At 46.0% G+C, this 17256-nt stretch overlaps 1 protein-coding gene across 2 annotated transcripts in view; it reads left to right on the forward strand.

Moving 5' to 3' along the window:
- Positions 1-17256, forward strand: part of RABGAP1L (RAB GTPase activating protein 1 like) — a 427010-nt gene that overhangs the window by 335890 nt on the left and 73864 nt on the right. For both annotated transcript variants that reach the window (XM_088479336.1, XM_088479337.1), the window contains exon 19: positions 16327-16455. In XM_088479336.1, the coding sequence (XP_088335462.1) occupies positions 16327-16455 (129 nt within the window). The remainder of the gene's footprint in view (positions 1-16326; positions 16456-17256) is intronic.

Genomic DNA, 17256 nt, shown 5'->3' on the forward strand with positions numbered 1-17256 from the left:
GGGACGCACGCTAACCCGATGGTTAGCGCATATCTCTGATGGCCAGAGCTGTTCGCAGATGCATGACCCATACTGTGCATGTGCACTATGGGTCTGTGATCCCACATGCAGTCTGGGAGCAGACTGTCAGTGATTGGTGATTGACAGTCTGCTGCCATTTCTGGGCGGGGAGGGTATCCTCGCCGTTGGGGGGGGGGGGGGGGAGTGGCCAGGATCTCCGTTGGCTGACTGAGATTTCCTGGCCTCAGATGATCCGATGCTGCGTCCATGATCAGTAATGCATGCAGGAGATGTGACGCCTCCTGCTGCATTACCATAATAGTGCTATCGCAGCTGCTACCATGTTAGAAACTGCAATCGCAAAACCGTCTGAGGCTGAATCACCCCCTTAGCTACACTTTTATGAAATGTTACTGCGACATACCGATGTGTCCTCATTCACAGAGTGTCTTTTCCCCACTGGTAGCTCAGAGTACTTTTCCTAAATATTGCCAGCTAGTAGGATCGTAGCCACACACAAAGCCGCTCACAATGTAGAAGGGACAATAGGCTGCGACTTTTGTTCCAAAGGAATTGGTTTCACCATACCTCCCAACTGTCACGTTTTTCTGGGGCTGTCCAACCCGCGGGCCGCATTGTCCCGCGGTGGGGAAGTTGGGGGAAGCATACACGCTGCTTTGCTGTGCAGAGCAGCGTGCATGCAGAGCTAGAATAGACGCTGTGCACATGCGCACAGCATCTATTCAGAGTACGGGGGGGGAGCCTGGGGGCTGCCCAGCATCTTGGAGATCCATGGCACGCCCCATTAGTGATGTAAACGGGGGTGGCGTGTCGTCAGACCATGCCCCCTTTACGATTAGACCACACCCCCTTTTCGGAAGCTCACGTCTTCGGCGTGCGCAGGTCCCGACTCCCTCCCAACAAATGTTGGGAGGTATGGTTTAACCTATGTACAAAGTCGTAGACAAAGTGTAACAGGACGTAGTGGGAGGAATTGTCGCGGGCGCTTATATCGGAACCTTTTTAATACAGATTTGTGACAGTCGCACACAGATGTGCAAATACCACAAGCCCCAGTGATCACGTTAGCAATGTAGTTTTGTAACTTTTTGTCTTTTGAGCAGTGCGAATAATGCAAGTTTAAAAAGAAAAGAAAAAAACATTTTGCGCTGCGAAATCGTAAGGATCGTGGAGCGCCAAGCGGGGCCATTTGGCGTGCCTATAGCAAAGGTGTATGAGTTCCACTAATCAGGTGATCTCCATGTATATAATAATATGTCAAATTGACTGACTCTACACACAATCATACGGTTTACTTTTGTGATATGCGAAGGACTGTATCCACATATTATGTGGGTAAGTTTAGTTCTAGAAGTGAATATATTAGCTTTCCATATTAATAGCATAGCTCTGGGCAGCCATTTTGGCTCTGATCCAGTCTCCTGGCAACCCGACCTCTGATTATCTCTGATGAAAAACTGCAGCGCTGGTGTGTAGTATACAGAATTTCCTGCTTCCTCTTGCATTAATACATTTCGACGCTAAAGGAGCAGATTCACATTTAACTCTCAGTGGAGCAAATAAAATGAGTACAGGACCAAGTCCATTCAAAGACTTACAGTATTATCTTTTCATTTCCTGCTGCCGTATAAGACTAAGCCAATTTTCCTGCTATTAAGAGTGATTCCTGCAATTTTGGATTACATGCACTTTTGTCTCTGAGTACTCCCAGCCTCATGATTTGATTAGAGAAGCTCCAGGGCACAGATAGGACAATGAACCGGAACAGTAGTCTCTTACTATGGCTCAAAACTAGGTCGTCTCAGAGGACTAAGCTGAACTGGTCTGACAAATCACCATCTCTGACTGTCTAATAATGGCTCTAGGATAAAGGCGATAGATGAAGACGGGTTTATGAAATATAGGTGCAGAGTCAACACTTTAATAGCAGACCCGTTGGCTTTGTTCAGTCCTCAGACCACTACATTTTCATATAATTATTTACATTTAAGTTTGTTTTGTTTAGTACAGTCTTTGCTGATTACTTGTGATGTTCATATGATCACTATGTACTCTCCTGGGGAGAGATTTACCAAACCTTGGAGGTGTGGAGTGGAGGTGTTGCCCATCAACCAATCCTATTCTAGCTAGCATTTACCTAGTACATTCTTTAAAATGATAGCTAGTATTTGATTGGTTACTCTGGGCAACACCTCCACTTGTACTCTATAGAAGGTTCGATAAACCTCCCACTCAGCACTGATACAGATAGGATTATTTCTTCAGTACCTCATTCCATTGTGCTTCTCTCCGTAAAGGGAAACTCCCCACATTTTTATAATTTTTTTTCTAACCTATCTACGGTACTTGGGTGGTGAACATTTCAGCCTGTATAAAATGTGTGAAACAAAGTACTCAGGACTCCCTCATTTGATCTTCGTTATTTGCTACAGTAGAACGTAACGGGTGGCTGAGTTTTTATATTATTGAAACACTGTTGAGGGCTTTCGGAAAATCAGTACATTAGGCCTGAATCAGAGCTGGATGCAGGAGTGATCTGTGCTGCGTCTTTGGCCGCAGCGCTTCTGGGAAATTATGTTAATGCAGCAGGATGTATCTTGTTAAGACGCCCACTGTCAGCTTCTCAGCTCCGCTGCCTGCATCTGAAGAGGCAGTATTGGATCACCATTATGACCATCGGACAACTGCGCAGCCCCAAGGTTGCTCAGAATATCCAGCTGCCGAGGCCAGTAAAGCGGTGTCTATCTATACAGTCTCTGGCTTCCGCACGCCCCTAAAACGCCGGCGACATGCCTGCATTATAGACGCTCCTCCCCAGCACCGCCCCTAATGCGGTGATCTGAATCTCAGCTGTCAGAATCCCGATGCCAGCATCCCGACAGGAGTAGGATACCGACAATCTACCTTACCTAACCTTAACCCTACCTCCCTGTTGACTATCCTAAATTTCCCCAATAGTGCCTAAACCTAACCTACCCCCTCCCACAGCCTAAACCTAACCCTCACCTCCTAGTGCCTAATTCTCCCTCTAACCCGACTTACCGGCACTGGTATTCTGACTGGTGTCGGAATTCCGGCATTCTGAGCGACCAGCATCCTGACAGACGTGATAGTGACTACATCCCATCGTTGCCATACACTGTGAGATATGTCCTAGTGTATGGCCACATGATATCTGGGTTCTGTGAAGGAACAGGGGAATTCTTAGGCGGTCGGCCGCGGCAGTACATATACACTGTCAGATGCGGCTGACCAATGATAGATCAGTCAGTCATGTTGGTAGATTTCTCATGCTTAACTGTCCAATCATCGATCGGTCACAGTCATACACTATGAGATTACTGGCCCAATCCACTCATAATCTGCGATTGAGCTAATAATTGCATAATATATGCCCGACATGTTAGTTTTCAAATAGAAGCAGGAGAAAATAATAACCACCATCTTATCAACTGAGAGGCAGAAGTTCAAATAGACAGAGTGGACAAGAGGTTTTACTTCCTCCTATGGCGTGCACTGCATATGTATTGGGGCAGAACACATTTACAGCAAACATATAGTGCACAAAACACCTTAAACTAGAGTTTGGTGTTCTCTTATGCAGAACACAGAAATCATCAGCAAGGGGGCATGTAGTGAATACATAAGGGTATATTCAATTGGGCACGAGGTAAAAAACCTTGCACCCAAGTTTGGATCACCGCGGGTAGGTGCGCTCCAGATACCTGCAGTATCCTATAAAAAAAATGGTTGCAGGGTTTTCAGAGCTGAAAACCCAGCGTCGCGTGAAAGAAACCAACGTATGTGTCCGGGGGTCTCCGCAGCTCCAGGTGTCCTCCTTTCGATCTTGTCACTGGGGAGGGGGCTGGTGGGTGGCTGCGGGTGCTGGTGGGAGGAGCAAGGGTTGCTAGGAGATGTGTGCTGGGAGACCTACATTACAGGGAGGGGGGGACACATGGGGGGGTCTCACACACACACTTGACATACTCATCTTTGTTGCAGGAAACCGGGACCTGATGCTGGAGGAAGAAGACACCACTTTGGAAAGTTTGAGTAATTAAAGACTAATTAAGCTAACTGGAAACTTCCAAATGCTTCATTAGTCCTCGGTGAGGTGCCACAGGAATCCCAGAGCCAGTCCCGCTGATTTTTCCTAAATTGTACGATTTTAGGAAAAATCAGACTTGCTCTGGAGGTGCTCAAATAAAAACTCCCAGCGCTCAAAATAGCAGAAACCCTGCAGCTCATTGAATAGCAAAAATCCCGCATCTGCAGGAAAAACCCAGTAGGTGCTGGATTTTTGCTGTTCTCGCACCTAATTGAATATGACCCATGGCGTTTCTATCTCTGATTATACAGGGTGAGAAATACAGAGCTCAGACATGGTGACTGTTATATGTTGGTATAATGTGTCAGATTTATCCTGATTATTATTTATCTATAGATCTCCAGCATATTCTAATGCTCTGTTTCCAAACACATAACCACAACATAGATGCTATTATATTAATTTGCAAAGCAGATACAGTAGTGTGTGTACCTAGTGGTTACATTTGCCTGGGGGATTTGGAATGATGGAGGTAAGTGTGTTACATGTAAATTGGCTCCATTTTCAGAACATACCTGCAAACATGACTCTCAGAGTGATTATAGTCTTGTTCTGCTCTTTCTATCTCTGTAACAGGTTTGTCTGAGTTATACCGCTTTTATACCTAAATTCCAGGTCTGACTTGGAGGTTGGAACAGGGTTCCAAACCGGATCAGACCCGGAATTTAGCCGTCGCTGACCCAGGATATTCCAGAGTCGGTGCCGTTCACACTGGAGCCGGGTCTGCAGTGACCCGGCTTTTCTGGCGTGGAAGTGGACGCTGGGAGATGACGTCATCTACAAGCGCCACCCTAGCCGGCCAATCGGCTGGCATGCGGCGTGCTCCAGGTCATCATGACCCGGATTCACGCCGTTTACACTGCAGGGTTTCACGGGTCATTCCCGCGTTAAACCCTGAAAGTTACCTGGGTTGGATTGCCGGGTCACTGGAACCGGGAATCCAACCCTGTCTCCTTTTACACCAAGGAGCTACCCGGGTTAACCCTGCAATAACCTAGGTTTTAGCTCTGGTGCAAAAGCGGTATTAAGGTGCCCATACATCTGACAGGTTTTTCCGCGATCCTGCGACGCAATCGAAAATGCCGATCTGCTGGGCGGAAACGCCGGGCAACATCGATGTTCAGCGATCTGTCGCAGGATCGCGGAAATATTACATGTTAAATGTCCCCGACTTGACGATCGTGATCATGTTTTGATCGTGATCGTCAAATCGGGAAAATCCAACATGTTGGATTCCTCTGATCCCGCGATGCTGGGTTGCAGCATCGCGGAATCGTGGCAATCCATCGCTGATGTATGGGGCCCATTAGTTAGTTCAGGTTAATACCATATACTATAATCCCCCCCCCCCCCATCCAGAGCAGTGTGCAGAGCTCATTGTTGGACACAGGCTGTATGTGTTATATTTACTAGATGTACAATACAGTCTGTGGCGGGTAAGCTGTCAGGACATGCTGGGACATGTAGTTGAAGAGGCGCTGGGTAACTATTTTTGTTATAGGTATATGAAGTGTTACAGTGGATTCCATTCAATGAAAATCAACATTGCCTGATACATTCATTCATTTGTCAAACGCAGGAACTTGTACAGTCCATTAACCAGCTTATTGCTAAGGAGAATGTTTCCTTTAATCACCGCTAGGCTATAAGGAACAGCTGTTTCTAGGGACATCCGTCTTTCCTCGTGTATTAGTACTGCCAGGATCTACTTTTATTGTGTGTTTCCCAAAGCAAGGCCAAGAAGCTATCTGCTTTTATTTCTGGGTTTTTTTTTACATCACGTCAAAACGGTTTCTGAATTCATCTCTTAATTCTGTGTTTCCCAAACTCCTTCCTCAGGAAGCACTAACAGTGCATAGTTGTTGTTTTTCCTAATTGGTGCACAGGTGTATTCATTACTAGCTGACACTTTTTAAAAGATCGATAGGTGGAGATAATTATTTCACTTGTGATTCTGTGAGGAGATCTGGAAAATGTGTTTGGTAAAAAAGATCTACATGAAAAACATAGACAATGTCTAGATAAACCCCACATGGTAGATAGTTAATAGGTCGACATGGACAAAAGGTTGACATTGATAAAGATACACAGGTACAAAAGGTCGACATTGACACTTACCAGAGGGGCTTACCAGAGGGGCTCTAGGAGGAACGGTTAGGGTTAGGCACTTACCCCAATATTTAGGGTCAGACACTAGGAGGGACGGTTAGGGTCAGACACTAGGAGGGACGGTTAGGGTCAGACACTAGGAGGGACGGTTAGGGTCAGACACTAGGAGGGACGGTTAGGGTCAGACACTACGAGGGACGGTTAGGGTCAGACACTAGGAGGGACGGTTAGTGTTAGGCACTTACCCCAATGGTTAGGGTCAGACACTAGGAGGGACGGTTAGGGTCAGACACTAGAAGGGACGGTTAGGGTCAGACACTAGGAGGGACGGTTAGGGTCAGACACTAGGAGGGACGGTTAGTGTTAGGCACTTACCCCAATGGTTAGTGTCAGACACTAGGAGGGACGGTTAGAGTTAGGCACTGCTGAGTTTGGCACCAGGAGGGAGAATTAAGCACCTAGGGGAGGGTTAGGGTTTGGAAAAATCACACGTGCCGACCTTTTGTACTCGTCTATCTTCGCCCATGTCGACCTTTTGTGTGTCATCCTTTGTCCCTGTCAACCTATTAACTGTCTACCATGTGGGGGTCTACCCAGACATTGGGGCATATTCAATTAGCCGCGGAGTGTACCCCGCGGCTAATTGCCGCGCTGGTCCTATTCAATTAGCGGGATTCCTCGCTTGCGAGCCCCCGCAGTCGGACTTTGCCTTGCAGCTCATGGAGGTGCGTGGTAAAATCCACGTAAAAACCACCAAATCGGGCTCATGATTTTTCGGCGCTGGAAAAAGCCTATTTTATTGAATAGCTTTTCCCCGCGTCACAGGGATTTTGGCTGGCAATTAGTCGCAGGCTATCTTTTTCATGTAGCTCTTTTATACCAGTGTCTAGATCAGGGGTCTTCAAACTTGGCCCTCCAGATGCTGTGGAACTAGACATCCCAGCATACACTGCACATAGTTTTAGCATGCTGTTATATCAAAAAGGTGGCAGTGCATGCTGGGATGTGTAGTTCCACAGCAGCTGGAGGGCCAAGTTTGAAGACCCCTGGTCTAGATAGAACCCATGTGGTGTCAATTTAAACATTGTCAACCTTTTTAATGTAAATCTATTGACTGGAACCCTGGAAATCATGCACTGTTAGTCCTCCCTGAGGAATGAATTTGGGAAACACTGTCTTAATTCACTTTATAGCCCTCGAGCACTGGCTTTACCAACTGTATGTTGTGTCCATCTGTCCCCCCTATTTTAACTTCCTGTTCCTGTTCAGCACACAAATACATAGTTAAAACAGGAATGCTAAGGTTTTATAGTAAAGTGCAGCACAGGTGTAGAGTGACTGACAATAGGGTGCAGGGTGGTAGAGTTGAGTGACGTGGCTGTGGCATTTTGGGTGAATTGAGTTTTGTGGTGGAACAAGTCATTCCGCAGAGTTAAGATGAGGACACTACAATTACAATTCATTCTGCTTTTTGGTGAGTTTGGCTAAGTCTGTAAACACCGAATGACAAATTCCTTCTATGAAGTGTAGTACATTTTGCAGCTAGATACACAACGAGGTAGATATAAATCTTAACCGGTTTGAAAAAAATGTTCTCATCTCTACTATAAGGAATGAGTTATGGGGCCTATTCATGATCACTTAGGGCCCATTACACATGCGGAAATGCTAGTGTCATTATCAGGGACCTGATGTGGCGCTGGTTCCTAGAACCCCTGCTCCTTCCTGTGGGAAGGAGGTCCCGATAGCAAAGAGCGATCCAAATAGATTTCTCCGGCCCAGCGTCCCGTTTGGCAGAGCAAATGGCACACTAGCTTAGTTCAGACTTGCGCACTAACGCTACTATATCAGACCCGGCAGTGTAACAATCCGGCTGCACTAATTAGCATCGGAATCAGCAAGGGTAGGTTTCACAGAGGCAGCTGCTTTTCGGAGCAGCCGTCCACACATCGAGCACATTGAATTACTTCGATATTTTAGTATCCACTGCCGCAACTCGCAGCGGGTTGGATACTTAATTATTCGGGAATTACCAACCCTTGATCATCAAAAGGCCCCATGGTCACAAGACCGGAAAGTAATTGTTTTGCAAGATTGCAAGTCCAGTGTCTGCCACTAGAGGCTGCTATTGTTTAACATATCCATTATGCTATCTGTGTGGCAGGGATATACCTGGTACTTTCCACTCCAACCTGAAATCATCTGAAGAAACGGCAATCCCAGCACTGTAGATATAAATATCAACATGTGTCTGCAGTTACTCTTTATTGCTCATGGCCACAAAACCATGAATAACGGTGACCTTAAACCACAAAGCAAGACTGCAATGAGGGTGGAGTGCAGTATGAGATGGTTTGTGCTCACTGATATAGTTCAATTAATTAGCTATCTGTTGAATAAAACATGTTTAAAAAAACATGTATATAGTATACATTAATATATACAATATATATATATATATATATATATATATATATATACGTATAAATATAAAAGGAACAGGGTGTTGGGGAATAAGGATTTGGCCCATTGCTATTGGTTTATGATTACAGCATCCTTTAGAAGCATCCTCCTTCCTTTCTTGCTCATTCACCTCCCTTCCCCTCCCTCCTTCATTACTGATTCATGATGAGAGGCTGTAGCAGCAGCTTCTGTGGATGCAGTGATCTCATCGCTGGTTCCTGCAGCCCCAGCCAGGCACACACATACAGCAGCTGGGCCGGCTGTTTCCCCTGCATTCTCTGCTGCTCCTTCCCATCAGTCTCCCCTCTCGCACATGCTGCTGGGCTCTTTTATTTATAGATTAGTTTGATTAGTTGTGCCTTTGTTGTGTGCATGTATATAATATAATATATATACTCATTATAATTCATATTCGTAATGGATGTCTACCTGCATTCCTCCTAAGGATGACTTCCATGTGCAGCAAGGCAGACTGGCATTACCATGCACTAGATGCCAATCACTGACACTCCATGTACCACCAGACCGTTTCCATTTGTTACCTTTGCTTCCTCGCCTTGGCAAACTGGGATTGTTTTCCTTAAGACCCCCATGGAGGAGAGAATTCCATTTGCTTCACCAACCCCCAAGCTTTCACCTCCTGTGAAAAAGTCACAGGACATTCAGGATGAGAAGAGCAACTTTGTCAACGAGTACGCCTGTCGCGTCCTGGAGCTCCTGGGCATGGGGCATCGTTTGTTTGTGCCCCGACTTCTGGCGGTGAGAGACTTGTTGCATCGTCATTCTTGCCCAGGGGGGATGCAGTGGCTGTATGTTTTCATCCTGCATGACTTCGTCATTTGTAACTAATGTCATCTGTACACTTTTGTGCGTGCAGAGGCCTGGGGCCAAGCCGTGTCACCTGTGTGTCCTATCCCACCTGTTGCACTCCAGGGTCATGTGGTCATTGACTCATAAATAATGAATTTACTCATGAGGCTGTGATCAGACAGTTACTGGGACAAATGATGCCTAGGGGTTACTAATCTCAGGTTAAAGATGTCTCTGGCTAATTGGTATTCAATGAATTGCATGTGTATCTACATGCAAGAAGTCTTTATCTTCTGCCCTGAAAATCTGTCCTTCCCTTTAAACATAGTCCCAGTTTCCAAAACGAATACAAACCCAGTTCTTTTTATGAAGAGCGGATGCTCAGTGGCTTTGATGTTGACTGACGTAACTTGCTAATACAGAGATCCCTGTATTTTCAGTCTGTTATGGGCTTTTGAGGACATGAGTTGTCCTGGATGATACTCATTTTAGGTGCAGCTGGTTCAGAGGAGCCTCTCATTTAGTGGTGTTTGTAGCAGCCATTTATGCACAGTACACATTGTATAAATTAAGCTACTGCAACTCCAACATTACTTAACTTCATATAGTCTTGCAACGGCCTATATGTGACGGTACAGTATCTTCTGTGTGTTGGTACATTGTGATAGCTGCATACAGTATGTTATTCACATTGCCTAAAGGATGGAAGATAGAACATTTCAATTGAAAATATATTTTTTGTCTATTATTATCCTTTATTTACAAGGGTTCCGCAGCGCATTACAGAGTACAGAAACCATATGAAGAAAACAGGGCAGAACATGGACAAGGTTTATAAACTTTGCAGCTGTCATAATAACCAAAGGGCTGCGGAGAGATTACCGACAGCCGGAATGCCGGCCGTCGGAATCCCGACAGTGGAATCCTGACCCGAGACTAAAGATAGGCGTTGAAATCCTGACGCCTATTCTTAGCCCCACGCCGAAATCTCGATGGGACGGCATCCCGAACGAAGGTAAGAAGGGGCTTTCTAGGGGTTAGCCGCCGGGGTGTTAAGTGTTAGGCACCCCCGGTGGGTCTTAGGGATAGGCCCCCCCCCCCCGGGAGTGTTGGGGTTAGGCTACGGGGAGGGGGGGTTAGATTTAGGGTGTGGGGAGGTGAGGTTAGGTTTAGGTATCCCTGGGTGGACTTAGTTAGGCAGCACCCCGGGAGTTTTAAGGTTAGGCACCACCAAGGGAGGGTAGGGGAGGGTTAGCCCGCCTGCTTACCAGCCCCAGCCGAGATTTTAAACCGTCAGGCTTACGGCGTCGGTATGAGAACCGCCGGCTATTCAGCCATCGGTATTTCATACCGATTCCTAACCGAATGAGCAGCGGTGGCCAAACCCAAAGGTTTGGTCCTGTTGTTGGCAGTGGAAAGGAGATTGTGGTATAAATGAGGGAAAGAAAAGCACATGAGGGATAAAGGCCCTGCTCGTGACAGCTTATAGTCTAAAGATTTGGAAGAAGAGCATTAAGATATTGTTTACATTTGAAAGATGCTATTTATTTCAGTAAGAAACAACTATAAAGTGTGGCCCCACAAGTTAGACGAAGTCACCAGCTTACATACAGATTGTGTACTTCTTTTGTAAATGCTATAATAAAATATAGTACAAATCATAAAAAGAAAACATGCTCAGAAAACAGTATCCGGTCCACAAGAAAATAATGAAGACTACACAATTGATTCAGAAAATTGAGTCTGTTTATCCGCTAGTAGATATGCTCCATGATAACTGCAATAATGTATTGTATCCTCTCAATGTACAACTACTGTTGGTATAACATCAAATGTACCAGAGGTAAAAATCAGATATGACATGGAATTGGGTACTTCCTAAATAGTTACCAATAAACATTGGCATATCTATAATAAGTGCAGGGTGTGGGTGCACACGGGTTCCTGGGTCCAGTGGGGCCCACACCCTGCACCCATATAATTATTATACTTGCCTCTCTGGAGTCCTGCGTCGGCCGGTGCTGCAGACTGAGCTCACCGGGAAAATGGTGTGGCGGACATTTTCCCGGTGATTTGCAAATACACTGTAGAGGTGTTTCCAATGACAAAGCGTGGGTGTTATGTTACCAGAGACCTGCTCATGTGCTGTAGTCCCTGGTACGAAGTCATGCACAGTCCATCTTTATTGATTTAAAACACAGATATTTGAGGTGGCTAATGAAGACCTGTGTCAAAGTCTGAAAAAGTGATGAAAGTAGAAAGGCCACTTTGTATTTGGGTTGATAAGGGTGAATATCCTACTTCAGAATAATGGTTATAATATATTTGCATAAAAACTATCTTAAGGAAATATGATGGTACTTCCACTCATACTAGAACCTAGAGCTCATTTACCTACTCCCCAGGAATGTCCAGGAGACTCCCAAATTTCAGGGAGAATATCTGCAACAGATGCAGGATGCAAATGGAACCAGGGTACTGATTTCCCGGGATAGAAGTTGTCCTGGTAATAAGCAGTTAGCAATTCCTGGTTTAAATAGGGCGGGATCCCGGGATTTTTGTCTAAAATTGGTAGGATTTGAATCCCGGGATTGGCGATTTCGGGACTAGTGATCGCATGCGCTATTTTTTATTTTTTTAATGCTGAGCACCTTCAGCACTCAGACATGCTGCCTGGCTGTACGCAACGTGACATCAGAGGTTATGCTGTGCCGACCCACCTCTTCAACCGTGCCTGCCCCATTGACCAATACCCTGGGAATCCTGGGGTTGAGCGTTTTTCAATCCCGGGATTGAAAAAACTACCCGGCTTTGGCTTCCATAATGCAAATCTACTACAAACACATAGTACGGGATGTAGTCAGGATGCTGGCTGCCTCTTTCCTGGCCGCCAAAATCCCGACACTAATAGCACAACATGGGATTAAAGATAGGCGTCAGGATTTCGACACTCATCATTAGCCCCACGACTAAATCCCTACACCCGGCATACCGAATGAAGGTAAGCCCGGGTGTCTTAGGTTTTTAGCCGCAGGAAGAGGGAGGGTTAGCTTCAGGAACCCCCGGGGGGACTTAGGTTTAGGCTAGAGAAAGGGGGGTTAGCGTTAGGCACCCCCAGGGGGAGATTAGGGTTAGGCACCCCCCCTCCCCCGAGAGGGTTAGGTTTAGGGTGCGGGAAGGGGTGATTAGGTTTAGGCACCAACGGGGCGATATTAGGGTTAGGCACTAAGGGGGGAGGTTAGGGTTAGGCACTAATAAGGGAGGGTTAGGGTAGGGAGAGGGGAGGGTCAGGGTACTTACCACCCCCCGTCGGGATTTAGAACGTTGCGGCATTACATACCGATTCCCATAGTATTGTATATGCCAATGAAAAAGATTAAAAAGAAATCAACTACATTTATTTAAAAAGAAAACATGTATTTAAAACTTTACAGAATTAAGGTTTCCTAAATTTAAAAAGTGCACATTTCCATTTCTGCTAATCTTTCTTCCGCATTTTATTTTTCCTTCAATTATCTTGCACCATCTGAGTCCCGCAAAATGTGGTAACATGAGAAGGATTGCAATTATGGGTTTCTCTACACTATGTGGCGAAAAACCTTTTTTAATGTTACGCATGTGTTATGACATCCTTTCCTTACATTCCTGGAATGTTCATCCTACGTATTGTTTATTACAGGAGCACTGCAATAAGTGTCTCTTCCCTGTGGCAGGTGATATTGTTAATGATCTGCATGAGCAATGTTCTCATTCTCATAATGTAAGAGGGGTGCGGTGCCTGCTGCCGTGCAGGTGTACTTCCGTATCTTACCTTGCATCGCACCCTCCTATACATATAGGTACTCACGCGCCAGGTGAAGACTCGACCTTGCAAGGCCCACTGTCCGCCCATAAGGAAATACAGAAAGGAAAACAGACTAACAGACGTTCTCACCAGTGGCACTCTTGTAACTTAGTCCCGCTCGATCCCTCACAAGTCCCTGTAGGGAGACAACAATAACGCCATGCAGGGCCCTATCCTATACTAATACTCATATCTACATTAATAATGACCCGAACTCAGCGGCCTACCAAACTATGTGTGTGGTGTAGCACAATCTGCAAATGCAACAAATGGTAACAGGGCTACGTCAGTCTACTCTGCACGACACAACAATCCATATACATAGTAAGGACTGATTTATACAATTCCAAGATGACCACAGACCAATAACCTCAGTGCTGCCCTTTTAATCCTGCCTAGCTAGAGCTGGCCTGCTCCTCTTCTAGGTGACTGGGAAACACTCGTTAATTTACTGGGAGCCTGACAGCTCTCCACGGGGTATCAGTGAGCTGGGCCACGCCTACACACAAGATACACAACCAGAGGGTGAGTGCCGCAGAACTTATACCCACAGGCCTAGTGCCCGACACCTGGTGGTCTAGGGAGGGGTTAATACCGGTGGCCCAAGGCCGTCTACCGGTAGTTTGGGAGAGGCTGCAGTGGGGATCTTCGTTAGGTCTTTTGCATTCCACCACTGCAGCACTTCTCCGGTCCTCAACTTATTTCTTCTGCCACTCCCCCGTCCTGGCCAGCAACGCCGCCTCCTCTTCTCTGCGTTCAGCGGCTGCTGTTCATCTTCTCTCTTTACAGTGCTCCTTCTAGCCTCTTCCGCTACTGCTGGAACTTTTGTTGTGGCTCCTCTCTTCTTCTAGTCTTCGGGAGGTCTTCTCTCCTCCCTCTCCGCCGCCAGACTGACTCTTCCCGCTCTGCGGCATCTAATATAAGATGCAGCGAGTGGGCGGTGCTTTTGGCTGCTGGTCCGCGAACCGTGATTGGCTCGCGGCCAGAGCCAAACACCTGCCACGCCCGACGCTTTGACCGGCGATGGGAACAGATACTCCATCCCAGTGCCGGCTTTCTGCCACCTCTGCTTACCTGGCGCTGGGAGCAGAGACAGCATCCCAGCGCCAGCCACCGATGTGTCCCGCAGGGAACACATCTCTGTTTGCCCTTGCCGCTGTGCCATTGCTGGGATCAGACACTTGATCCCAGTACGGCTTCCCACAATAACTGCCGCTTTGTACACATAAACACAATGCACGAGCCTACTACAGACTCTCCCAACTAAGGGAATCGCCCCCGTTACCTCATCCCAACAGAGCACTTTAAGTTGGTCTTCTAAGACCATGGTGGCAGCCATTTTGTAGTCTAAACCAACCGCCTATCCATTCGTTATTTAGAAAAAATAAAGTTACATTAAGTTGTCATATATCCTTCAGAGAAAGAAAAAATACAGAAAAAAAACCCTTTTGCTTTGAATCTAAAGCTGGGTACACACTAAATGATGTGTGTACCCAGCGATCCGACGGGCAAATCACCCCTCCCCCGACGGCTCGACATATTGGGCGGCCGGTAAACATTAGACAATCCGGTGACCGACCGACCGATATGTCAGCCCCTGGCGCATCCTGATGCATGGGGTCGTCAGCCACATCGTCAGGTTGAGCTGCATGTAGGGCCGACATAACAATGTGGCTGACGACGGGAGCGTGCACCGCCCCGGCACTGCACAAATTGAATGATTTGTTTTTTCGATCCGTCAGGATCAGGCAAATAATTCAAAATAAGTGTGTGCCCAGCTTTATACTTAGCCCACTTCAGCTGTCCAAACTCGCAAAGCTCTGTGTTGTGGGTCTGGCCTCGATCATTGGGAGTGAAACCCGTTGCAATGAGGCCGAAGTGATTTCTGTCAGTGACCTACTGCCCAAGTCTTATTATCCTGCCTATAAAGTAATATAATCCTGCAAATTCAGGTCAACTAACTAATGAAGGCAGTAGTGGTGCTTCAGGCAAATACATGTAAAACACCTGCTACCTCCAACTATAAGACATTTACATAGGTGTATATTAAAGACATATTCCAGGTAAATGTCAAGCCTCCTAAAGAGGGGACAAGTGAAGGAGTTGCCCATAACATCCAATCCCCTTATAGCTAGCATTTATCAAGTACATTCTATAAAATGATAGGTGGAACCTGATTGGTTGCTATGGGTAACCTCCACTTCTCCACTCTTCAGAAGGGTTGATACATGCCTCCCTCAGTGCACTGTGTACTTGTTAACAGTTATGTAATGTAAATACTAAATATAGAATGTGTTAGAGCTTGATCGTGTGAAAATTACCAAGCTCCGTGTGCTGTAACACTGTCTGCATATACGCAACCCATTCATTTCCCATGGCAATTCAAGGCGTTGCCCTTATTTGGAAAGCAGCCTGCCTAACTTACCCTCTTCTCCGTATACTGTGTATTCCCCCCCCATCCCCACCTTACCTGACGCCACAGCTGGTATGTGTTTACTGCACCTGTATGTTACAGTCCGTCCAGCTCTCCTCAGTAGAGCTTTATGTAGCTGTGTAGGAGAGGCCGGAAGTCCTACATCCAGTTGACCAAAAGTGGGCAGGCCCTTTACTAATACTTTTTTTCCCTCTAATTGTTTTTGCTGTGTCCATGAGTGTGACCACAATCTAACCATCTCATTTCTCATATTGTGACAATGAAAAATAAAACTCCTAAGAGGTAGTTTTCTAAACATGCTCACATATAATGATTATAGTTTTGTCTATTACAAACACAATATTGTAACTTTGGCGTGTCAGGAAACTGTTAGACTGAGGCATATCAGCACAACGTTAGAAAGGTTGGGAACCACTGTGATAGTACATTGTCGTCCACCATTGATACACAATTAGTTCTTATTTCCTGGACTGTTTGTGCTGGTACATGCTAGTTAAGAGACGCTTTTAACTTTTGTATCTTTGTTTTCTCTAAAAGACTTCCAAGGAAGACCTCCTGCAAGCCGACTTTGAAGGAGCGTTAAAGTTTTTCCGGGTCCAGCTGCCAAAACGTTACCGGGCCGAGGAGAATGCTCGGAGGCTGATGGAACAGGCCTGCAATATCAAGGTAAAACACTTAGATCTACCTCTTATTTTGTATCCAGCAGCCATGGTTTCCCCATTGATATATGGTCTGAAAGTGATTGAAATAGTGGAATATAAACAGCTTTAGTCCTTCAGATCTGTGTGTGTGCTAGAAGGAAAGGAGTTACACTCAGCTAAAAAAAATAAATTGCTGGAGCTCTTTAAGACAACTCTGGGGTTTGGCATTCTGGGTAATAAGACCCCACGAAGCAGCAACTTTGCCACGCATTTGGTCCCTGCGTAATGAACCACACGTCTGCAAGACCCCTATCTATTATAGCTGAAAAAGGACGGTATCCAATTAGCCCCGAACATTGTTCAGGCGCTAATGGATCCCCCGGGGCTATCCAATTAGCCCTGATGTCCGCCCAACGCCAGCACTTAACGGGGCTTTTTTTTTTATCTCTGAAAACTGTTTTTTCACGAACCTATCACAGATCCTATATGTTTTCGGGCAAATTATTCTATTCGCTCACCCACAAATAGGATACCGGGAGAGAAAAAACAAGAGAAAAACTGGGATTATCGGCGAAAAATCCAAGTTTTTCGCCCTGAAATTATATCGGGGCTAATTGGATATCCCCCAAAGTAATTTAGGAATAATCCCTGTAATATCTCTTACAGAAATGTAACAAAGTACACACTCCTCACCCCCTTGTTCAAAATAATCTTTGGAAGGAATCCAAAGATTACCCGCTGACAGCCATTCAATTAGCGGGGTTAACCCCGTGCGTCATTTGCCAGAGATGGACTTTTCCGCGCAGCTTCAGGCGCTGCGGGGAAA

Source organism: Taudactylus pleione, unplaced genomic scaffold (assembly GCF_031769625.1).
Source record: "Taudactylus pleione unplaced genomic scaffold, aTauple2 ptg000230l, whole genome shotgun sequence".
Classification (NCBI taxonomy): Eukaryota; Metazoa; Chordata; class Amphibia; order Anura; family Myobatrachidae; genus Taudactylus; species Taudactylus pleione.